The following is a 23,020-nucleotide window of genomic DNA, read 5'->3' as shown; positions in this document are numbered from 1 at the left end:
TGCTGTGTTAGATACTTAGGAAGAAAAAGTTTGTGTCGGCTTCCGAAAGACATCACACAGTTATAAAATTGACATAAACACTCATGGTTTTCACAAAGGCCATTAAATTTGATACTTTTAAGTAGACATCTCATATTGATTTATGTGTTAAATTGATTTGGAGAATCACTACAGAATTCATTGATTGATGATCACTATTTATCACAGACTTGAGTGATATATATTATCAGGTTTTCATTGTAGAATAAACTTAAGCATTCATGAAGTTGGATAGAATAATATTACTTGCAAATATCAGATTGTATTTTGTAAAGTATCATTAGTACTACACCTTGACCCGGGGAGGGGCAGGAACAATTTGGCGGGCGTCTGGCCATTCATCTGACTTTCTATCAGCCATCTTTCCAAGGTTCTATCACTTATATCACTTGGTGCTGGAACTTCATACTTGGGGTTCACGTTAGTGAGGCAGGGTGTCTTGGATCAAAAGTAGGTCATTTTGACCTACATTTTGACCTTTGTCCTACATGAAGAAATTGTTTGTTCATGTTCTTATCTCATACATTTGGGGCATAGTTTCACATGCAGTGGATTCTTTGCACATAAATTCACATTCAGTAGGGGATTGTAATACGTTTTAATCCAATTTATTGTGAAATCCTATTTTATAGAACTGGTTATTTTAATGATGCTCTCTGATCTTGTGTAAATTTGTATGGCTCTTACATGTTTCCATGTTGTAGTGAAATAATGATTAATCAAAGAAAATTGTTTGGTTCATGATCATCAGAGGAAAAACAACAATTTGGCATGAATGACTCTAATTATAATGATTTCAATGATATAAAAAGAACGCATATAGAAGAAATTTTAAAGCTTTTGTTTAAATTCTTTGTATCAATATAAAATATCATGTCTATATAAGGTAGTGTGAATTTGTAATTTATTTAGATCACATCTATATCTAATTTCAGTATGATTAAGAAGATTGTGTGGCAACATTCTGTTTCATTAATAAACTCGGCCACCCTCACATTTTCTCATCTTAAATTATGTTCTAGCATTTCCGGTGTTATTGTCAGAGCTTGCCGTACAGTTAAGATGAAGACCAATCTTTGAGAATCTCTGTCAGCATTCATCATAATACCCGAGATATCAATCGTAATTAAAAAATACACCACCATGGTGGCCTACTGAATTTACGACATGTTTTTTTCGGGCGAAGCCTTCCAAATGCTGACAGTTTTTTGCTGGATTTTTTGGATTTTTTTTTCAACGTAAATACTGTGACCTAGTTGTATATTTCAAACATCCACTGTATATATATTTGACTTACTTATGAAGAGCACATTTTATCAGTGCTATCACATGAATATTCATTTTCACTTGAAATTAATTTTAACAAAGTAGTATAGGCTTCATCGACACTATCAAACTTTCACTAATATCAAAAGTATTGTCCGTAAATAGCATTATGGGAAATTTGATTTGGTTATTTTGACATTTATGATTTGACAAGGTTATGATTTGATAAATATAGGATTTTGCGGTGAACTGTCATAAATCATAATGCCAAAAAATGTAATAACTTACACAGTAAAGCATGTGATAGGCCTTTGTACTTAAGTTTAGGGCATGTCTGCCACTGAATGTCAAAGAAGTTATCTTTAGAGCTGGTTTCCATCTCCAATAACTAACGGCAGGGTACATCAACCCTCACCTCAGGGAAGATGGAAGCAGTTAAAGTCACACCCGAGGTTGGGAGGGGGCAGTGCATAAATAGATTGACGAGCCATACAAGTGTCAGTTAGATTGCCAGTGAAAGTTTGTGAACATCAGCAAAATTACAAAAGTTACATTAAAAAAAGTTGGTAGGGAGGAGCCGAGGTGTATAGGGAGTTTGCAGGGGGCTGGTGGAGAGGGAGATGGCTGGCAGGCTGGTTACAATTGTCAGTATATGATGAAAATTGTAAACGAAAACTGCACTAAAATTAGAAAATGGGGAAGTAGGGGTGATAGGTTTTATGTGGGATGAGATATTTTACCACTGAAAGTTATGAACCTGTGGTATAAAGAAGGGTTGGGAGATAGGAATTTGTGAATTATCTGCTCATAAAGTCACTTTTGTGCCTTAAAATTTCACATACATGTCAACAGTTTTATCAATATAGATTTTAATCAGTGACAGATATTGTTTAAGAGAGAGGTGTGGTGATTGGTATATCTGGAGTGATGGAATACAGTTATATATCAACAATAAGTTTAGGTGGATTCTACTCTGATATTCTTCAAATGATACGTTTCACATCACCTGAGAAAAACAACATTTTCGACTTCTTTTTAATAACCCCCCCAAACTGATTTCAATGAAATTTTGCAGAAACCTATCCTGGTCTAATATGAACCAAAATAGTGAATTATAAGTTCCCAACCCACAGAGGCCTGAGAGGCGGGGCCAAAAGGGGTCAAATTGACGTGGATTTCAAAAATCTTCTTCTCAATGCCCAGATATAGTAGAATCAAATGCTCTTCCAGGATGGAAGTATCTTAAGGTGCTTTATTTACCGAAATGGGTGTGACATTTCTTCCTGGGGAGGAGGGTAACTTTACTGTAATTTTTAAACAAAAATTTAGTAGCATAATGTTGTTTATTTCCCAATGGAAATAACTTTGTAAGAATTATTAGTATAGGATGACAGTTTTGATGGTATGCAGGTATTGACACTGGTTTACTATCATCAGTGTCACAATTTCTTTTTCATGACACTTGAAAGCTACTTACCCTTTTAATCTTTATAATCAATATTGTTTATCTTAGGTGACTGTCAAGGCCACTTGGCCATTTGTAGATATATGTAAATATTTCTTTGTTTTCGTTGAAAAACAATTTTTGTGCCAAACACAAAGATATTTAGTTGTGATCAAATTGTTGTAAATGTAACACTCCAAATATTTTACTTGCCTAATGGATGAGATACAGGAATCTCAACCAAAGGGGTAAGATTCTTTAGTTGACAAACACAAACACTGAAAAGTTTTGTGAAGTGTTTGTCAGCTAAACAATATAACCATAGAGTTGTGTTTCCCTATTTCACATCTGATAAGGTAAATGATGACTATTCGATACCCTTTTAGATCTTATATTTGTGCAACACATTGGTGTTACCTGCAAATGATTAATACACTGTAGCATAATGAAAATTCTCCCTGTCTCAACCTCGCAATGAGGGAGGAAAATTCCACACAATATGTTGATATACCACTGTCCAGAGGAAAATCATTCTTTTGGGAAAGAGTCAACAACTCAAATCTCAAGGTCACAGTTACACAAGAAACTGAACTCTACATTGTCCAAAATATTATGATTAAGGAAACAAAGGTTCAAGGTCATGAATGGTTTATACATGTATACGTGAAGCTGAGATTGTTTATGGTAAGGGTTTACTATACTGTTGCAATGATTTAATGGTAAATGCTTCACCTTGAAAATAACAGCAAAATGTCACCAATTTTCAGCACTGACACTTTAGCTTTCAGCATCGACAATGCAGCACCTAACGACCCTAAAACCATCTCATACTCGATATCAATTTAATTGAACTGTGACTTTTGAAAAATAATATAATAAGGTTATGAGAGTGTGCAGTAGCTTAAAAAAAAGCACACCATGAAAAGTTTCAAAAGTAATTTGTATTTGGGGATTCAAATTTTCATCATTCTTTTTCTTTTTTTTTTGCAGCCAGATCATCAGAATTCCTTTCTGTGGACACTGAACCGAGATCCACCCTCCTACTTTTTCGGGACAATCCATGTTCCTTACACCAAAGTGTGGAGTCACATTCCAGAAAGCACCAAAGAAGCTTTTCAACAGTCAGAGAACATATTCTTTGAGTTGGATCTCACAGATGTGTATACAGTTACAGCTTTGGCTAACTGTCAACTCTTGCCAAATGGGGAGAACCTATCAGACGTTTTGCCGGTTGACATGTTCAACCGATTAAAGAGTCATCTAGAGTATGTTCGACAAAAAATGCCCTCGTGGATGTCCGCTGACCAAAAGGGCCGAGGAATGTACGCGGACTATTTATTTAATGCTATTGCGGGGAACTGGCAGAGAAAACGACCCATTTGGGTCATGCTTATGGTGAATTCATTAACAGAAAGTGATATTAAGTCAAGGGGGACCCCAGTCTTAGACTTATACCTCGCGCAACAGGCAGAAAAAATTGGGAAGGTGACAGGTGCAATAGAACGAGTGGAGGAACAGTGTGTGCCACTCAACGAGCTGAATTTCTCACAGGTAAGTCATCACCAGGATTTGTTTTAAAGGTGTTAAGGTGTAACAGACTGAAGGATTGGTCAGTCAGATCTCACCATTCAATGCTGGGCAGTACTGACCACTCAGAAAACCAAATTCAAAATGTCAATTTGGGAAGATGCAGATTACAAGTGAATATTGTCATAAATTTTTGTAAAACTTGATAAAATAGTATAAAATAGCCAATGTCATATATCAAATTATGTCCCATATATATGTGTTGTCCATGTAAGCGCTATACTTCAAAATTACAGTCAAGTTCATGTGTTCAGTGTTCATGATGTTTTCTTTTTAACATTTTCAAAAAAGATAGAAACTTATGCTCAACTTTCTTTCTTCAAACTGCAATTAAAATCATAATAAATTGGAATAATTTCAGTTAAAAAAAAAAGATGAAAATTTCAGTCATTCTGATTCTTGTCATTGTGTTGTTATACTGGTGCCAATTCTTCAGAAAATCATTTGATATATTTTTCTATTTCTACAATGAACACCGTTTGTTTTCCTTCAGAGGAAAGAAAAAAGTCTACATACTTTTGTGTCTAGAAATGTTTAAACTTTCTCTCACCTGTTGGAGGGTAAACTTGGCGATAACTACACCTGTTCTGTAAGTGCCATTAACAGCCAAGGAAGTGCCATTAATCTCAGTACGTTCTAGGAGGTTATTATATTGCCTTTCTGTGGTAATTGAGACATTTCACTAAACTGATATAGGTCAATTGTTATATTGGGAAGTTAGCATCATGTACACCTGAACTCTTATGCAGAACGTGGAGAGAGTTTCATAATCCTGTACTGTTAGTTTATCTTGTATGCATTTGCTTATTTCAGTTTAAAAATAAATAAAAAAATAGATACATGAAATACAAAGCTATAAACTTTCATCTTCTTGAGAAATAGATTGTAAGTAAGCATCTTTTTATTGATTTCTGAATATCGAGAGAATATTCATGAATCTCTCACTTTTAAGAATATTTCTGAGATAAAATATTTTTCAATTCATTTTCTTTTGGGTGGGTATTAGTTGACTTACTTGTAGGAGTCATTTTTACCTGACTCATTAAATAACAATGTTATTCAGCTCTTCTAATTAATGGGTAGTCAACAGACCACCAGTACTTTCCTACCTCACATATTTGAAGAACTCCACTTACGGGAGGTAAACAGAGTTGCGTAAACACATTCTGGGGCTCTTGAAAGCCACTTGGTTCTCTGTGAGAATCTATTGAGTTGAGATACTGTAATATTCCTTAAATGTGTCTCAAGTTTTCTCAATTGTGAAGTAAACTTTTCAGAAAATCAACCTTATACATGTTTACTTTATGTGTATATCTAAAACTAGTTTCAGCGGTAAATGTTCTACATTTTTCGATGTTTAAGATATTAGCAGATGTAATGCTATATATTTCAGTTTTTATCAATAAATAAGCATATATCGGATATTAAGCCCGTCCAAATCTACTGATGTCAGATTTAGTGAGTAGTAATGACAGTGAACTTACATCATTGTCCAGGAATAAGCCATATCCCCTTTTTCAGTGAGATTTTATGTGCAGGCCAAAGCTGGCTTATCATTGTTTAAATATGGTTATTGAAAGATAAGGTGATTTATGCAATATCTCAAGTCTCGTAGTATTTGAAAGTAGTAAATTCATGTATTATTTAGATTTGTCCTTGGTGGACAATTTGGTTACTAGCAAATGTGTGTTCACAAATGAAACTCTCTCTCTCTGTATTGTCAAAAAATAAAAACTCCATCTGTTTTGAAAATAAGTTTCCTTTTTAGTAGGTGGCAATGTCTCGTGACATAGCTTGTTAAGGATTATATATAGGGGTTCCAATCTGTAGTAAATATTGACTTTATATAAGTATGTATGAAGTACTGTGTTTGTTTACTCCACTGGATATATAAGTATAATCTTCAGAGATTGTTGGGTAAATACATATAACATTGTAAACAGGTCCTTTAAAGCTAATGACAATGGTGTAGGGTTGTCTACAACCTCTCTGAAAGAAATTTCAGAAATACTGTATATATCTGGCTATAGTCCATGTCTGGAATAAGCCCACTGTAGTGACTTTGGTATTGGACGATTGTGAAAGAACAGGATATACACCTTTCTGTCGAGTGCCCCAACAGGAATCAAACCTGGTCTCTGCTTTAATCCACAGCACTACCAACTACACCAAAGAAGCGTGCTTCTTCAGCTGAGTGTGAGAGATCTACTTATAAAATACGATGTACATGTCCCACCTATCGATTCCTTCCATACTGTTTATAAAATACAATGTAAATGTCCCACCTATCCGTTCCTTCCATACTGTTTATAAAATACAATGTACCTATCCGTTCCTTCCATACTGTTTATAAAATACAATGTACCTATCCGTTCCTTCCATACTGTTTATAAAATACAGTGTACCTATCCGTTCCTTCCATACTGTTTATAAAATACAATGTACCTATCCGTTCCTTCCATACTGTTTATAAAATACAATGTACATGTCCCACCTATCCGTTCCTTCCATACTGTTTATAAAATACAGTGTACCTATCCGTTCCTTCCATACTGTTTATAAAATACAGTGTACCTATCCGTTCCTTCCATACTGTTTATAAAATACAATGTACATGTCCCACCTATCCGTTCCTTCCATACTGTTTATAAAATACAATGTACCTATCCGTTCCTTCCATACTGTTTATAAAATACAATGTACCTATCCGTTCCTTCCATACTGTTTATAAAATACAGTGTACCTATCCGTTCCTTCCATACTGTTTATAAAATACAATGTACCTATCCGTTCCTTCCATACTGTTTATAAAATACAATGTACATGTCCCACCTATCCGTTCCTTCCATACTGTTTATAAAATACAGTGTACCTATCCGTTCCTTCCATACTGTTTATAAAATACAGTGTACCTATCCGTTCCTTCCATACTGTTTATAAAATACAATGTACATGTCCCACCTATCCGTTCCTTCCATACTGTTTATAAAATACAATGTACATGTCCCACCTATCTGTTCCTTCCATACTGTTTATAAAATACAATGTACATGTCCCACCTATCTGTTCCTTCCATACTGTTTATAAAATACAATGTACATGTCCCACCTATCCGTTCCTTCCATACTGTTTATAAAATACAATGTACATGTCCCACCTATCCGTTCCTTCCATACTGTTTATAAAATACAATGTACATGTCCCACCTATCCGTTCCTTCCATACTGTTTATAAAATACAATGTACATGTCCCACCTATCCGTTCCTTCCATACTGTTTATAAAATACAATGTACCTATCCGTTCCTTCCATACTATTTCATACATTGATGTAAAAGTATCAGACTGTCACTTTCAGTTGTATTGGACAGTTTCATTGATATTTTTGTGAAATTGTCTGATTATACAGAAGAAGTTGTGTTGTAAGATTATGACTGGTAAAGACTGGTTTATAAGAGTAAATTCTGCTAATTATTGGTAAGGCTTGTAATTATAGTGAAAGATTAACCAGTTCTTTTTGTTAAAATTCTCTTTTTTGTATATAACATTTCCTTATATAGGAAACAAGATTTCTGTAAGTATATTTCTCAGTCTGGTACAGGGTGGAGTAGAAAATTACTGAAGCCATAGACAACTATACAGTAACAGAGATATATGGGGTACAACGTGTATATGTAACCCAGATGCAGTCGTTTTTTAGCTGTTTCGTTAATTTATGGTTGCAGATCTGTTGGTCCTAGGCTCTGCTCTCACAACGATACAATAAATAAACTACGGTGATCAATTTCCTTTGATACTGTGTCATTCCTTGCACTAAAGTAGAGCACCTAATATGTTAAAAAAATGGTGTCAATTTCAGGTAATTAAACATGCCAAGCTATGTGTTAAAAAGACCCAATATTACAGCGTGTGTTATGTTGCCTATATCCAGTTTCATGATATTTGTTTTCTCGTTTTTTAATGGATACCATGGTGTCCTTTTCTTCAAAAGTTATTACAACAAAAGTGTGGGATTCCTAAGAAAATATTGTTTCCATTGCTAAGTGTGTTTTGTGTTTTTTCTTGAGGTTTTAAAGACTATCAGCTGACATAATGATGAATGTTCTCAGCCTTTCCACAGACAGTTAAACATGAAAAACAATATTGTACCATAAAATCCTTTTTGATAGATATTTTGGTTTCTACGTTGTAGAAAACATGCATTATATGGGGTGATTCAGTTGAAAACGTATTTCGAGCCATGACAACAAACGATATCGCTTGGATACAAACCACACATTTTAAAGAAGTAAAATATAGGATGGGAAATGGTATATGGAAGGAAATTCCGTCAGAGAAATAAATGATGATTGATTATATACTGTTGATATGTCAATGGCTGTGCTACAGAAATGAGTCAGACCACATGGCAAAAAGCATTGATGTTTTTTAGTTTATAAATTCATGAAAAAGTTTTCATTGAAAAATCTTTGAAATACCAATAAAAAGAAAATTATGAAACGTTATCTCTTAAATATTCTGACATCTGCATGAATATTGTTTAATCGTGTGTTATATCAGGAGCAGTCGTGATGCTTTTTTTGGTCTGTATTTCTTCAAACTTATATTTTCTATTTCTGTTCCTTACGACGTTAAAATCCCTTCATTCAACAAATATTATATTCATTGGACCTTTCCCATATTCAATGATCGCAAAAACCTCTGTGGTATTCAAAACCACTTTTTCAGCACCCTCCATTCAATAACACAATATAACTTCAACAATCTTTTGTGTTGAAAACTTCCTACATTCAGTAAATCCTGATATGTCCCATTTTATCTTCATAGCTCTCATATTCATTGTACCCAATAACCACAATTATTTGTAAAATATTATGTTCATTAACATGTTCACTCAAATACACATTTGTAACAACAGTACTTTTAAAAAGTCCCAATTGTCAAGTCCAGTTTTAACAGTATTTCAGATTTTTCATAATATCAGCCTCTATCATCTTTGTGTGAATTATGAATGACAGAATGTATATCTATGCACTTACCTTCAATAGCTGAGAACTCAGACTGGATTACACATTTAATGATTGTTTAAGTGCAAAAAACATGTTTTATGTGCTTCCTATACATAATATGAAAATTCTGGTATAATTAGTTGCTCACATTTATAGAAAAAAAAAGTGTAAATAGTATTGTTTCCACTTCTGTTTGATTTGTCAGTAAGATTTTGGTTGGTTACATGATAGATTGAGGAACAAGGAGAAAATATCTGTATTGTATGTGATTCTGTAAACCTTCAGCTGATAATGAACGGAATAAATTGCTTTTGGTTGATTATTGAAGCTGCATCACTGGTCAGACCTCCTCAGTTGTCAGGCGGCCATTGTTCCACAGTGCTTGTTGACTATAAGGGGGACTACCAGATTTTCTAATTAGACTGGCTATGCACGTGTGATGTGTACTTAGTCAATGGTTTTATTTCCCCCAGTTTACTTCACCCCTCCCTGACACTGGAGCTGGTCTGGAGGGACTAGCACACGGCCAGAGGAGCTGTCAGTTATTCTAATTGCGCACCGGGAACTGTCAGTTTGGTGATAGGACACAGGGAGCTGTCAGTTTTTGTGATGGGACACAGGGAGCTGTCAGTATTTGTGATGGGACACAGGTAGCTCTCAATATTGTGATGGGATGCAGGGAGCTGTCAGTTTTTGTGATTGGAAACAGGGAGCTGTCAGTTTTTGTGATTGGACACAGGGAGATATCGATTTTTGTATAATGAGACACAAAGGGGCTCTCAAAAAGTATTATTGTCCCTATAGTCTGCAGTGTTTGTCCCTTTCATAAATTTGTATCTTTAATGGATCTTGGTATCATATCATAAATCATGTACAAGTAAGGTCTTATGACCTTCATCAAGGTCACATCATAAGGTCATGAGCAAGGTCATGGGTGCCACTATGTCATGACCTTTGATTCAAGGTCATATCTCCATATATGGGACCTTAGAAAGAATTTAGATGTTTTATGCATATACCCATTCAGTAGCCACTTGGACAAGAAACAGTTGTATTAAACTTTTGTACTCAGTCTTAAACAAGTAGCACTACTATTGCTAAATATTGCTAAGTATATATCTGATTTGTGAGATTGTGCTGTAGGTAAACCTGAATAAAGGACTTGATGTTATCATAGAAGTTTGATAACATGGTGGTATTTGTGTGTTATCAGTTGATGTAGATATCACTTTGATAACTTAGTTTGACAATCTCTAAAATGACAAAATTTCTGACCCTGTCATACCACTGGTTTGATCAGAATCTTTCATATCTCAAGGTGGAAAGGTCAAACGTTTCTGTCAATCATTCACATTCCATTGACATAAAAATAAACATGTATGCTTCAGTTGTAGATATGTATTTCAGCATGATTCAAAATATGTTGCATTATCAAATTATCAAACATCAAGGTGATCAAGATCGAGCTGGTCATGTGATAAAAATATGTTGGATTATCAAAGTATCAAACGTCAAGGTGATCAAGATCGAGCTGGTCATGTGATAAAAATATGTTGGATTATCAAGTTAGATTACAGTAAAATTCCGGGTCATGCTTTATCATAATTGTAATTATTTTTAGAGTGCTGCATCATCGAAAATATTGCAAAAGGAATGTCGTTGAATATGCCCTTGTATACATTTCCGAAGCATGTTGTTCGTTATGTAAGGAAAGTGACGTTTATGATTTATAACAGCAGACTTGCAGAATATTTATTTCTAGCTGATAATCATCCATTTACTGTTCTTTTATTATCCCATGGCAAACAACACATTTAATGAAATCACGCTTAGACAAATTATTATCATTTAGAAGCAGGAAACAAAGTTTTAACCTTGAGCCAGCCGTAATTCCACTGATAAACTGTAATTTGCTTGTAATGATAGCCAATATAATGCTTAATAAAAAACACACAAAATCGTGGAAAAGAAAATGTTCACCACAGCAGGTATACCAGGGCACATGTTACAGTAATATTGATAGGGGATCTAAATTGACTGCCTTGTATTTTTATACCAGACGTACGCATGCTGTTACCAAACGATCACTTTCTTTTTGAAATTTGAATCTTGATAAATCGTGTATTAATGTTTGCCTCTGCCAGATTGTGATTTTCTGCAGTGGTGTATCAGAGATGTGCTACATGCTTGTAACAGCTGTAAACAGTTAAATCCTTGTAAAGTACCCTGCTGTTTCTGTCGGGGAATTAACTATTGTTTTATTGTTAATTAACGACACGACTCGATGATGCTGTTTAGGTGAAGAGGTGATGGCCCCGAGGTATGCTTACAACACCCAAGATCTGCCGCGAAAACACCAAATAATCACTAACCAAACTTGACCAATTGTGGATCAGGTGCAGGCACCAAGATAGTTTGCACAAGAGGCAATAATAGCAACAGACTTTATAATTTCTGTTATCGGACTGCAGAAAATTAATATTGTACCGACAAAATTACATACCTGATTTTTTTGTGTAAGCTAGTAGTTGCTGTAGTAAATGCCCTGTGGTAGACTTTACTTAAATAAACCTTCTCTAGAGGAAAACTTGTTGGTGTGGATCTGAATTGATGGTAATACCTGACAGTTCCAGGGAAGGTCCCATGTGTGTAATTTGTTCCCTACTTAGGGCAGTTTGTGTTTTCCAAGATACTGCAGTCATGACTGTGTCCTTAGATAGGACACTTTACCCCAGTTGGTGTGGATGGCATATGATGAATCGTGCCCAGGATGCCTAAGAACAAGGGTCTGCTTTCAGACTAATGAAGGATCTTCATTCACCAAAGGACACTAATATTGTGATGACTTGGATGATACCAGTTCAGTTTCCTAGATGAAAAACAACAGTCCTTTACAACTAACTGTCCCCTAATGATACATTAGTGATACTGCAAAAGTTTGGGGATATAAAAGGGAAGAAAAAGACTTAGAACTGTTCCTTAAAAAGTTGTGAATAAATAGTTAGTACCTAAATGAAAGAAGGTGTGAAACTAATGAAGATTTGTCATCACAGTCTTATTGTATAAAATCTGGAAAAAAGAAAATTTATAAAATGTGAAGAAGAATCCTTAAGCAAGTTTTGCCATTATAGTAAATACTGTAGATTAGAATACACAGACAGTGGAAGGTATCTTCAGTTCTTTGTTCTTTAAGTGCATGCCCAGAATCTTTAAACATCATCCCTCTCAAATACCATTGCAGATATTCTTCACTGTGTTAGGCTTTGAACTGGGCTTGGTGGAGTAGATAGTGGTGTTTGGTGCAAGATGGATGTTGATCTTGAGGCAGAAACAATGTGTTTTTATCTTTGTGAAATGGAAGTGTTGGAGCGCTGCTATCTGTTATGATTTCATCCATTCTTCTTATGTCGGAATGTGGGGTTTAATTGTTTTTTCAAAAAAAAAATTCTGCAGAATCTGCAAAAAAAAGATCTTGTATGTTTAAACATCATGGATATGATTAAAGCCCTGCAAAGTTTAGATCTCTTAAATAATATAAGGTTGGTGCACTTTTACTGTCATGAAAGTTTAGTAAAGTTTTAAGTTGTGCTAAAGACATGATGTCAGGATTGATTTAGTTTAAAATCTAGTCTTTTCCCCTGGTATTGTTTTATATTACATGTTTTAACTAACAACAATACAAATATAAATTGACACATATTGTTTTACATCACATTTTCTGTTAATATCACATGATTTTAAAAGGATTGTGACATATTGACATTGAAAGGTCAATTTGAGTTGAGTAATTTTGAGTGATCACCAGGGATAAATGAAGTTAGGTATAAAGGTTTTGAATGTCATACAGATACAGGATTGGAAAAGTCAGGAACATATGTTAACTAGTAATCTGTTGGGTTCAAGCTCTAAGTTATTGCGTTGGGCTATCTGTTTTGAGAGGACTTAGAGAGAAACTACATCTGCAAGGCGTTCAGTTACTACAGCCTACCCATAATTCTCATTCGTCAGACAAATGAAAAACTGAAAAAGCAGACGAATACTCCATTAAGTCAAGAGTCGTACTTCTATGTTGTTTCAGGAGCAGCATTGCCTTGATAAGTCCGGTGATAGAAGGTAATTAATCAAGGTTTTTTAATCCAAATTTTACAAGACTTGACTAGAATGTCTGTTTCTGGTCAGGTTTATTAGAAACAGGGGTTGATGTGTGTTATGTTTGCATATATATTAGATAAAACGGTACATATACAACGTCAGACAACTTTATATTGGGAAATAATCATTCCAACTGGTATTGATTTTGTTTAAATCTTCTGGAATTTAAACCTTGGTAGAAGAATAGTGTTTTAGATGAAAACAATAAGATTGAAAAAGGAAGACAAGTGAAAGAGCTATTATAATGTAATTAAATAGAGAAAGAATGAAAAGTTGAACGATGTACTTTTACTTGGTATTACGGCTGTACCCTATTTCTATTAGATCTGTGATTTTTTGGTGTTTCTACACATGTTGGCCACAGATCTATTAGAACCATATTCTAACTACTATAATTATATCCACTTAGCACATTGCTGTACTTTGACAATCAATACCTTAAGAGGCATCGCACAATGAGTGAGGTTGACTATATTTCTGATTTCCGTTTCATCACACACATCAATATTACTGGTGATAATAGAGCTATCGATGAACTGGTGCCATAGTTACCACTACTCCATACCAACAGCACTGGCACTCCTTTGTGCTCTTCCTGCCATCTGCCTGCTACTTCCCCCAAGGGAGATAATTCCAGTGTATGATGGAATGAATGACATGATGATGACTATTAGGGCTAATCGTTATCTCGTTTAGCGACATACATTTCTATTAGTGCAAGTGTTAAATTGTGTTGGTAATTATGTAGACAACTTCCCGTGGACCACTTCTTCAGCACTAGATGGATGACCTTGTGCTAGTATCCTGCCTGTTCTTGTAATGAAGTTTAAGCTTCGAGGTCTTGGAACTCATAGAAACCAGCCTCTAACATAATGATTTATATTATTGCTAATTTCGGAAGATTGAATACACTGCTACGATGATGTGTTTGGTTACATATGTATATTTATTTTGATTAGTGCCAATTACAAGGTGATTGTTTCTATTAGAGTAAACATGCTTTGTCTACAAAGTGAAGTGTTGAGAGAATTGTTCTGCTATTTTAATTGCAACTGGCGAAAAGAACCTTAAGGAAGACGCTGGCTGTGTTGATTTGTTAACCCATCTTTTGCTAGACCTACTAACCACATTTACAAGCAGTATTTGTCACATGTTAAATAGATATCTAGCAAATTTAATTTTCAGATGAATACATTTATTTTTCAAGAGTCTCCCTTCTACAGACAATAAAAGACACAGAACTGTTTTATTGTGTTGTTTGAGGCCATTTTGTAAAGAATAATACAATTTGTGCGATAATTTAACACAACACAAATGGTTTAAAATAATAAACTTTCAGAGAAACATAGATAATTGAGAACTTGAATAGAAAGTTTGAGGTATTTGTGTGTACCACAAAATCATATTAAGTTACTATTAGAAAAAATTGTTATTTCTGTCTTTCTGTTCTTCTTTTTCTTCCTTTTTTGTGTCCTCATGGTCTTTGTCCTCGTCAGCCTCCTCTTCATAGTGTTCCTGTAGTGGCTGGTTTTGTAATGGACTCGTATGAGGACTATGATATAGAGGAGGGACTGCTGTCACTTATGATATGCTATGTTGATTGTGGTATGTCAGCAGTAGGGTTTTGAAATAGGAATTTTACCTGTCTTTGTATAATCCGCTACCTGTAATATATGGCCAGGAGAAGTTATATCTTGGTGCAAGCAATCTATCATAGTAGATTTGATGTCAGAATACTCAGGGATCAGATTATTTATACTATCAGGAATGTCAAAATTCAGATTATTTAGGATATCATAATACACAGGAGGTCAAATTAGACATAATGTCAGAATGCTTGGGGTTTAAATTAGACAAGATTAGACAAGTTGTCAGAAAACTCGGGGGGGTCAGATAAGACCATATGTCAGAATACTCGGGGGTCAGATAAGACAGATATTAGACAAATTGTCAGAATATTCAGGGGTCAAATAAGCTGGGATGTCAGAATACTTAGGGTTTAAATAAAACAAAATTAGACAATATGTCAAAATACTCAAGGGTCAGATTAGACATGTTTCAGAGATATTACAGGTAAATCACTTCTAAAACAAGATTGTATATTCAAGAAGATATACTCTTCATTACTTTCAAGGACAGAATTAGATTGCAAAATATACCTCGAATATTAAAATTTAGATCTTAGCCGTTTTTATAATTTTCATTGAAAATATGTGATTTTTCTTAAAACTGCAAAACAATCAGAAAAAATAACCATGACATTTAGTTAGAAATATAACCTCCATGTCTCTGGTTAAAAGCTTACCCAATAGGCTATAACCTCCATGTCTCTGGTTAAAAGCTTACCCAATAGGCTATAACCTCCATGTCTCTGGTTAAAAGCTTATCCAATAGGCTATAACCTCCATGTCTCTGGTTAAAAGCTTACCCAATAGGCTATAACCTCCATGTCTCTGGTTAAAAGCTTACCCAATAGGCTATAACCTCCATGTCTCTGGTTAAAAGCTTATCCAATAGGCTATAACCTCCATGTCTCTGGTTAAAAGCTTACCCAATAGGCTATAACCTCCATGTCTCTGGTTAAAAGCTTACCCAATAGGCTATAACCTCCATGTCTCTGGTTAAAAGCTTACCCAATAGGCTATAACCTCCATGTCTCTGGTTAAAAGCTTACCCAATAGGCTATAACCTCCATGTCTCTGGTTAAAAGCTTACCCAATAGGCTATAACGATTTTCTAAAGGTCTTGTTTTAGGGATTTTAGCTGTTAAAAAGACAGGTAAAAGTCACACAAATTGATAGATAACAAAAAGGGTTAAACAGGACAATGTGTGGACTGAAAATTGTCTGACCAAATGACCTTCTTGTGACCTTGCTTCCATATATATTCAGAGTGTCGCCCAGGTGATCCTGTCTCAGCTGCTAGCTTGAACATGGCTGAGAAATCTTGCCAGGAAGTCAGTCTACTTAGGAAATGATCTATCTGTCCTATCAACTCCCGAACCTTCCTCACTGTGTCTTCTCCGTGTTTCTATTAAAGTCCCTGATCTTTGAAGATGGAGAGAATTTTTTATAGGAGTCATTGGCCTGTTAATGGCGAGTAGCTGAAGTAGTTTGATTGTGTTGATGTTAGTAGTAGCGTAGCTTCATTTATTACACCTTATCGAATGTCTTTGATGGATAAAGTTCAATGGTCCTGAGAAATTATCACATGGTAAACTGCTGTCTTTAAAGATGTAGGTTCCATTTTCCCTTTTTTGAAATCCAATTTTAAATCTAGTGAACCAGACTGGTTATGATGGAGCACATATCATTGTAATTTGATACATTTCAAAATAATTTCACCAGACTAGTTTTGAATAAGATAATAAAAAGTATACATGGTTTTGTTCCTCTTCTGTTAACTGCGATTTCTTTGCATTTCAAAAAATGCGGGATGAAGTGATATCATAGAGGCAGGATTACATATTGTAAAATATACAGGGTGCAGACTAGATTCAGATCTGCTCTCAGTTCAAATATTTTACACATAGGAAAAGCTACAGTTTTACCTTGATACATCTATGGAAGATCCATAAAGAAATTTGATAAAGAAAAACTGTTGTTTTCTCCAATTTCAATACCAGACATGTACCTTGTTCAGAAGACAGAATGTGTTTTTCATACAGAGGAGAGTATCATTTGGTGGCTAAATAGAAATTTCTGAAGCATTAATACTCATTTCTGCCACAAAGTATTTTGGGTTGTACGGAAGCCTTGGATTATAAATATAATATATAACAGTCCAGTCTGGTATATAATATATAATAGTCCAGTCTGGTATATATAACAGTCCAGTGTGGTATATATAACAGTCCAGTCTGGTATATAATATATAATAGTCCAGTCTGGTATATATAACAGTCCAGTCTGGTATATAATATATAATAGTCCAGTCTGGTATATAATATATAACAGTCCAGTCTGGTATATATAACAGTCCAGTCTGTATATACCAGTCCAGTCTGGTATATATAACAGCCCAGTCTGGTATATGATATATAACACTCCAGTCTGGTATATATAACAGTCCAGTCTGGTGTATATAACAGTCCAGTCTGGTATATAATATATAACAGTCCAGTCTGGTATATATAACAGTCCAGTCTGGTATATAATATATAACAGTCCAGTCTGGTATATAATATATAACAGTCCAGTCTGGTATATATAATAGTCCAGTCTGGTATATAATATATAACAGTCCAGTCTGGTATATATAACAGTCCAGTCTGGTATATAATATATAACAGTCCAGTCTGGTATATATAACAGTCCAGTCTGGTATATATATAACAGTCCAGTCTGGTATATATATAACAGTCCAGTCTGGTATATAATATATAACAGTCCAGTCTGGTATATATAACAGTCCAGTCTGGTATATAATATATAACAGTCCAGTCTGGTCTGGTATATATAACAGTCCAGTCTGGTATATAATATATAACAGTCCAGTCTTGTATATATAACAGTCCAGTCTGGTATATAATATATAACAGTCCAGTCTGGTATATATAACAGTCCAGTCTGGTATATAATATATAACAGTCCAGTCTGGTATATATAACAGTCCAGTCTGGTATATAATATATAACAGTCCAGTCTGGTATATATAACAGTCCAGTCTGGTATATATATAACAGTCCAGTCTGGTATATATATAACAGTCCAGTCTGGTATATAATATATAACAGTCCAGTCTGGTATATATAACAGTCCAGTCTGGTATATAATATATAACAGTCCAGTCTGGTCTGGTATATATAACAGTCCAGTCTGGTATATAATATATAACAGTCCAGTCTTGTATATATAACAGTCCAGTCTGGTATATAATATATAACAGTCCAGTCTGGTATATAATATATAACAGTCCAGTCTGGTATATATAACAGTCCAGTCTGGTATATAATATATAACAGTCCAGTCTGGTATATAATATATAACAGTCCAGTCTGGTATATATAACAGTCCGGTCTGGTATATAATATATAACAGTCCAGTCTGGTATATATAACAGTCCAGTCTGGTATATAATATATAACAGTCCAGTCTGGTATATAATATATAACAGTCCAGTGTGGTTTATATAACAGTCCAGTCTGGTATATAATATATAACAGTCCAGTCTGGTATATATAATAGTCCAGTCTGGTATATGATATATAACACTCCAGTCTGGTATATATAACAGTCCAGTCTGGTGTATATAACAGTCCAGTCTGGTATATAATATATAACAGTCCAGTCTGGTATATATAAAAGTCCAGTCTGGTATATAATATATAACAGTCCAGTCTGGTATATAATATATAACAGTCCAGTCTGGTATATATAATAGTCCAGTCTGGTATATAATATATAACAGTCCAGTCTGGTATATATAACAGTCCAGTCTGGTATATAATATATAACAGTCCAGTCTGGTATATATAATAGTCCAGTCTGGTATATGATATATAACACTCCAGTCTGGTATATATAACAGTCCAGTCTGGTGTATATAACAGTCCAGTCTGGTATATAATATATAACAGTCCAGTCTGGTATATATAACAGTCCAGTCTGGTATATAATATATAACAGTCCAGTCTGGTATATAATATATAACAGTCCAGTCTGGTATATATAATAGTCCAGTCTGGTATATAATATATAACAGTCCAGTCTGGTATATATAACAGTCCAGTCTGGTATATAATATATAACAGTCCAGTCTGGTATATATAACAGTCCAGTCTGGTATATATATAACAGTCCAGTCTGGTATATATATAACAGTCCAGTCTGGTATATAATATATAACAGTCCAGTCTGGTATATATAACAGTCCAGTCTGGTATATATAACAGTCCAGTCTGGTATATAATATATAACAGTCCAGTCTGGTCTGGTATATATAACAGTCCAGTCTGGTATATAATATATAACAGTCCAGTCTTGTATATATAACAGTCCAGTCTGGTATATAATATATAACAGTCCAGTCTGGTATATATATATAACAGTCCAGTCTGGTATATATATATATAACAGTCCATATAATATATAACAGTATATATATATATAACAGTCCAGTCTGGTATATATAACAGTCCAGTCTGGTATATAATATATAACAGTCCAGTCTGGTATATATAACAGTCCAGTCTGGTATATAATATATAACAGTCCAGTCTGGTATATAATATATAACAGTCCAGTGTGGTATATATAACAGTCCAGTCTGGTATATAATATATAACAGTCCAGTCTGGTATATATAATAGTCCAGTCTGGTATATAATATATAACAGTCCAGTCTGGTATATATAACAGTCCAGTCTGGTATATAATATATAACAGTCCAGTCTGGTATATATAACAGTCCAGTCTGGTATATAATATATAACAGTCCAGTTTGGTATAAATAACAGTCCAGTCTGGTATATAAATTGGTAGGGTTTTGCGTGGTAAGATAGCTGTCACTTATATACACAGGGTGCTGGAATATAAATGTCAATTCCCTGTAATACGAAGGATATACAAATGATCTGCCAGAAGTAGCGCAGACATTGGGGGAAAACGAATGGGACGGGATGTATGTGAGAGCTAGGCCTTGTTCATCACTTAAAGCTGTAAGTTGAGTGAAGCAATTGATAATACTGAGAATTCTGACCCCAGATCAGTAGATCTTCTTCATTAAATAGAATTGTGTCTGTTGAGTCTGTCGAAAGACTGACTGGCACTTCCGTGATCTGGGCGAGTGAGAGATGGGGCATTGTGTTATCGAACCGAGAGACGTGCAATTTCTTCCATTGGTAAAACGGGGGATTCTCCACCTGATATCAACAAATCAAAAATAACGATAAATTTCCCTTTCATCACTGTTCATTGGAATTCTCGACAAAGTTTCTACTGAATATATTGGTTCAGGGATTGATATAACCAGTGTGTTGATTGGACGAGTTGTATCCACCTGTCTTTTTGAAGTTGTATGCACTCCAACCTAACTATATAGTGCCAAGTCCACCATTAAATCGGATGGTGTAGGCCCGTCTGCCATGATTTTAATGAGAAGTATTTCACACCGCCAAAAAGGATAGGCTGTGTTACTGTAGCCATGTTTAATGACATTTTTGTACATGTTTTATGTTTTGGAATCATATGTTTGGACATATCAGTTAGAACAGGTGGCTCCCTCTATCACACTCTTCTGTCAGGTGTAGACAACTTGAGACACCCCAACCACAGTTTACATATATCATTGTGTTTTATCTTATCTTTCCCTTACAACTTCCACTCCTCATAGTTGAGCGACCTTTTTGGTTGCTTTTACTGTTAATTAGCCAAGTAACAATATTTACACAGTTTGTGATATCAGCCATCATATTGACTTCATTTCCTTTGTTATCATTGTATTATCAGTTAAAAGCATTCATCGACAAGTATATTTGACTCTGACCTGCGTAATATGACCTTTGTAAAGAAGTCTCCTGTAGCATTGAACAACCTGTGTTAAGGGACCACCTGTATTTACAGAACACCTGTGATGAGGTACCTGTTAGATATGTATAGAGACTTGTGTTTAGGGACCATCTGTGTTTACAGAACACCTGTGATGAGGTACCTGTTAGATATGTATAGAGACTTGTGTTTAGGGACCATCTGTGTTTACAGAACATCTGTGATGAGGTACCTGTTAGATATGTATAGAGACTTGTGTTAAGGGACAAACTATTATATATAACACCTGTGTTAAGGGACCTATTAAATATGTATAGAGACTTGTTTTAAGGGACCACCTGTGTTTACAGAACACCTGTGTTAAGGGACCTGTTAGATTTGTATAGAGACCACTATTATTAATGACTTTTAATATAACCCTTAATATGCAATTGCTGAAGAGAAATTCCTCCAAACTGACTCCACGGAGGTGGCTCTTATTTTACATGGATGATAATTCTTCTTCTGGAAAAATCTCGTCCTCAGATGTTTCGCAGGGATAACAGCAATACTTGTTTAGAAACTGGCCTAGTATTTCTATCAAAACTCTTGGAGTTGCCATATGGGTGTCAATGTAACAGAGGTCCTTATGTTTTTTTACTTAAGATCTAACCCCCAACCTCTGACTTACAAAACTAACACCCTACTGATCAAACTGAAGAGGAATTCTAAGGAGTCAAGTTGTGCGAATGCAACCAGTATTTTACCAGGTTTGCAAATTGATGAAAAAAAACTATTAAATTTATGTGAAAATTTAAGTACATTTACAGATCTTAATGTCAGGTTGGTGTTCCCTTGTGATAATTGAAGTTCAGAAGTATCAAAATTTCTGTAAAGAGAGCAAAGATTTCCCTCTCTGTTTTCCCTCTCATCATTCTACCTTTATTGGCTCATTGATAAATGTATTTTTCAACACTTCTTTATTTAACTAACCAACATGGCGTCATTCATTGCCTCTTGACATGTTGCACTTTTAGAAATATCAGATTATAAAGAGATGCTTTAAGATGCGTGACATTGATATTACTAAGTAGAATCCTCTTACCCTTTCTGTAGTAGATGTACTTGTCAGATCAGTGGTAGAATTCTGTACTTTTAAGCTTGTATTCATGTTTTATGATATTTTAAAACATAATTGATTCTTCAGACATTTCGTTATGGATAAATGAGATCTGTCGTTAATGAATCATAAAAATATTTGTGTTTCTGTAAATTTTGATAGTTTCCATTCTTTTCCCATCGTCGTCCTCATTTATGTCCCTGATCCATACTATCAAACTCCTTTATATAGACAAAACCTCATCAAACGGACAAGCCTCGATTGACAGTTGAAGGAAGTTGTATTGTGTAGTAACCATTTAAGGGAAACATTACCAATTTCCTTGATAGCACCAGTTTCCAATGTTGTTAAGCTCCAACAAAGGAGAGTTCCGTGTTCTTCTACATTGGATTCTGGTGTTCTTAATTATAATGCAGGAAGATTCTGCATTGATCTTCAACTTTGAGTAAACGAGAAGGAACTATCACCTGAATTTAACAATGTTAAAACGTATTCTGAATGATAGAGAAAGGAAGTAAACGAGAAGGAACTATCACCTGAATTTAACAATGTTAAAACGTATTCTGAATGATAGAGAAAGGAAGTAAACGAGAAGGAACTATCACCTGAATTTAACAATGTTAAAACGTATTCTGAATGATAGAGAAAGGAAGTAAACGAGAAGGAACTATCACCTGAATTTAACAATGTTAACAAGAATTCTGAATGATAGAGAAAGGAAGTAACCAAGAAGGAACTATCACCTGAATTTAACAATGTTAACAAGAATTCTGAATGATAGAGAAAGGAAGAGGGATTACCAGGCTTGATGTATTGCTGAGTTACAAAACCTTGATCTGAGCACACCGGTGGTATAGCAGCCCGATAAGTAGGGTTAAGTGGAGAAATTGGGTGGGTGGATGAGGGCAAAGACAGGAATTCATGTTTTGATGGAGGGG

General features: G+C 34.8%; 1 protein-coding gene across 1 annotated transcript in view; it reads left to right on the top strand.

The window, feature by feature from the left end:
- The window catches only part of LOC132561371 (metalloprotease TIKI2-like), a 98,053-nt gene that overhangs the window by 11,547 nt on the left and 63,486 nt on the right, over window positions 1–23,020 (top strand). Inside the window, exon 2 of the mRNA XM_060226095.1 lies at window positions 3,740–4,300. Within this exon, the coding sequence (XP_060082078.1) occupies window positions 3,740–4,300 (561 nt within the window). The remainder of the gene's footprint in view (window positions 1–3,739; window positions 4,301–23,020) is intronic.

Source organism: Ylistrum balloti, unplaced genomic scaffold (genome assembly GCF_031769215.1).
Source record: "Ylistrum balloti isolate Yb309-2 unplaced genomic scaffold, AGI_CSIRO_Ybal_v1 Utg371196, whole genome shotgun sequence".
Taxonomy (NCBI): domain Eukaryota; kingdom Metazoa; phylum Mollusca; class Bivalvia; order Pectinida; family Pectinidae; genus Ylistrum; species Ylistrum balloti.
This window is presented reverse-complemented; position numbering and strand designations above follow the sequence as displayed.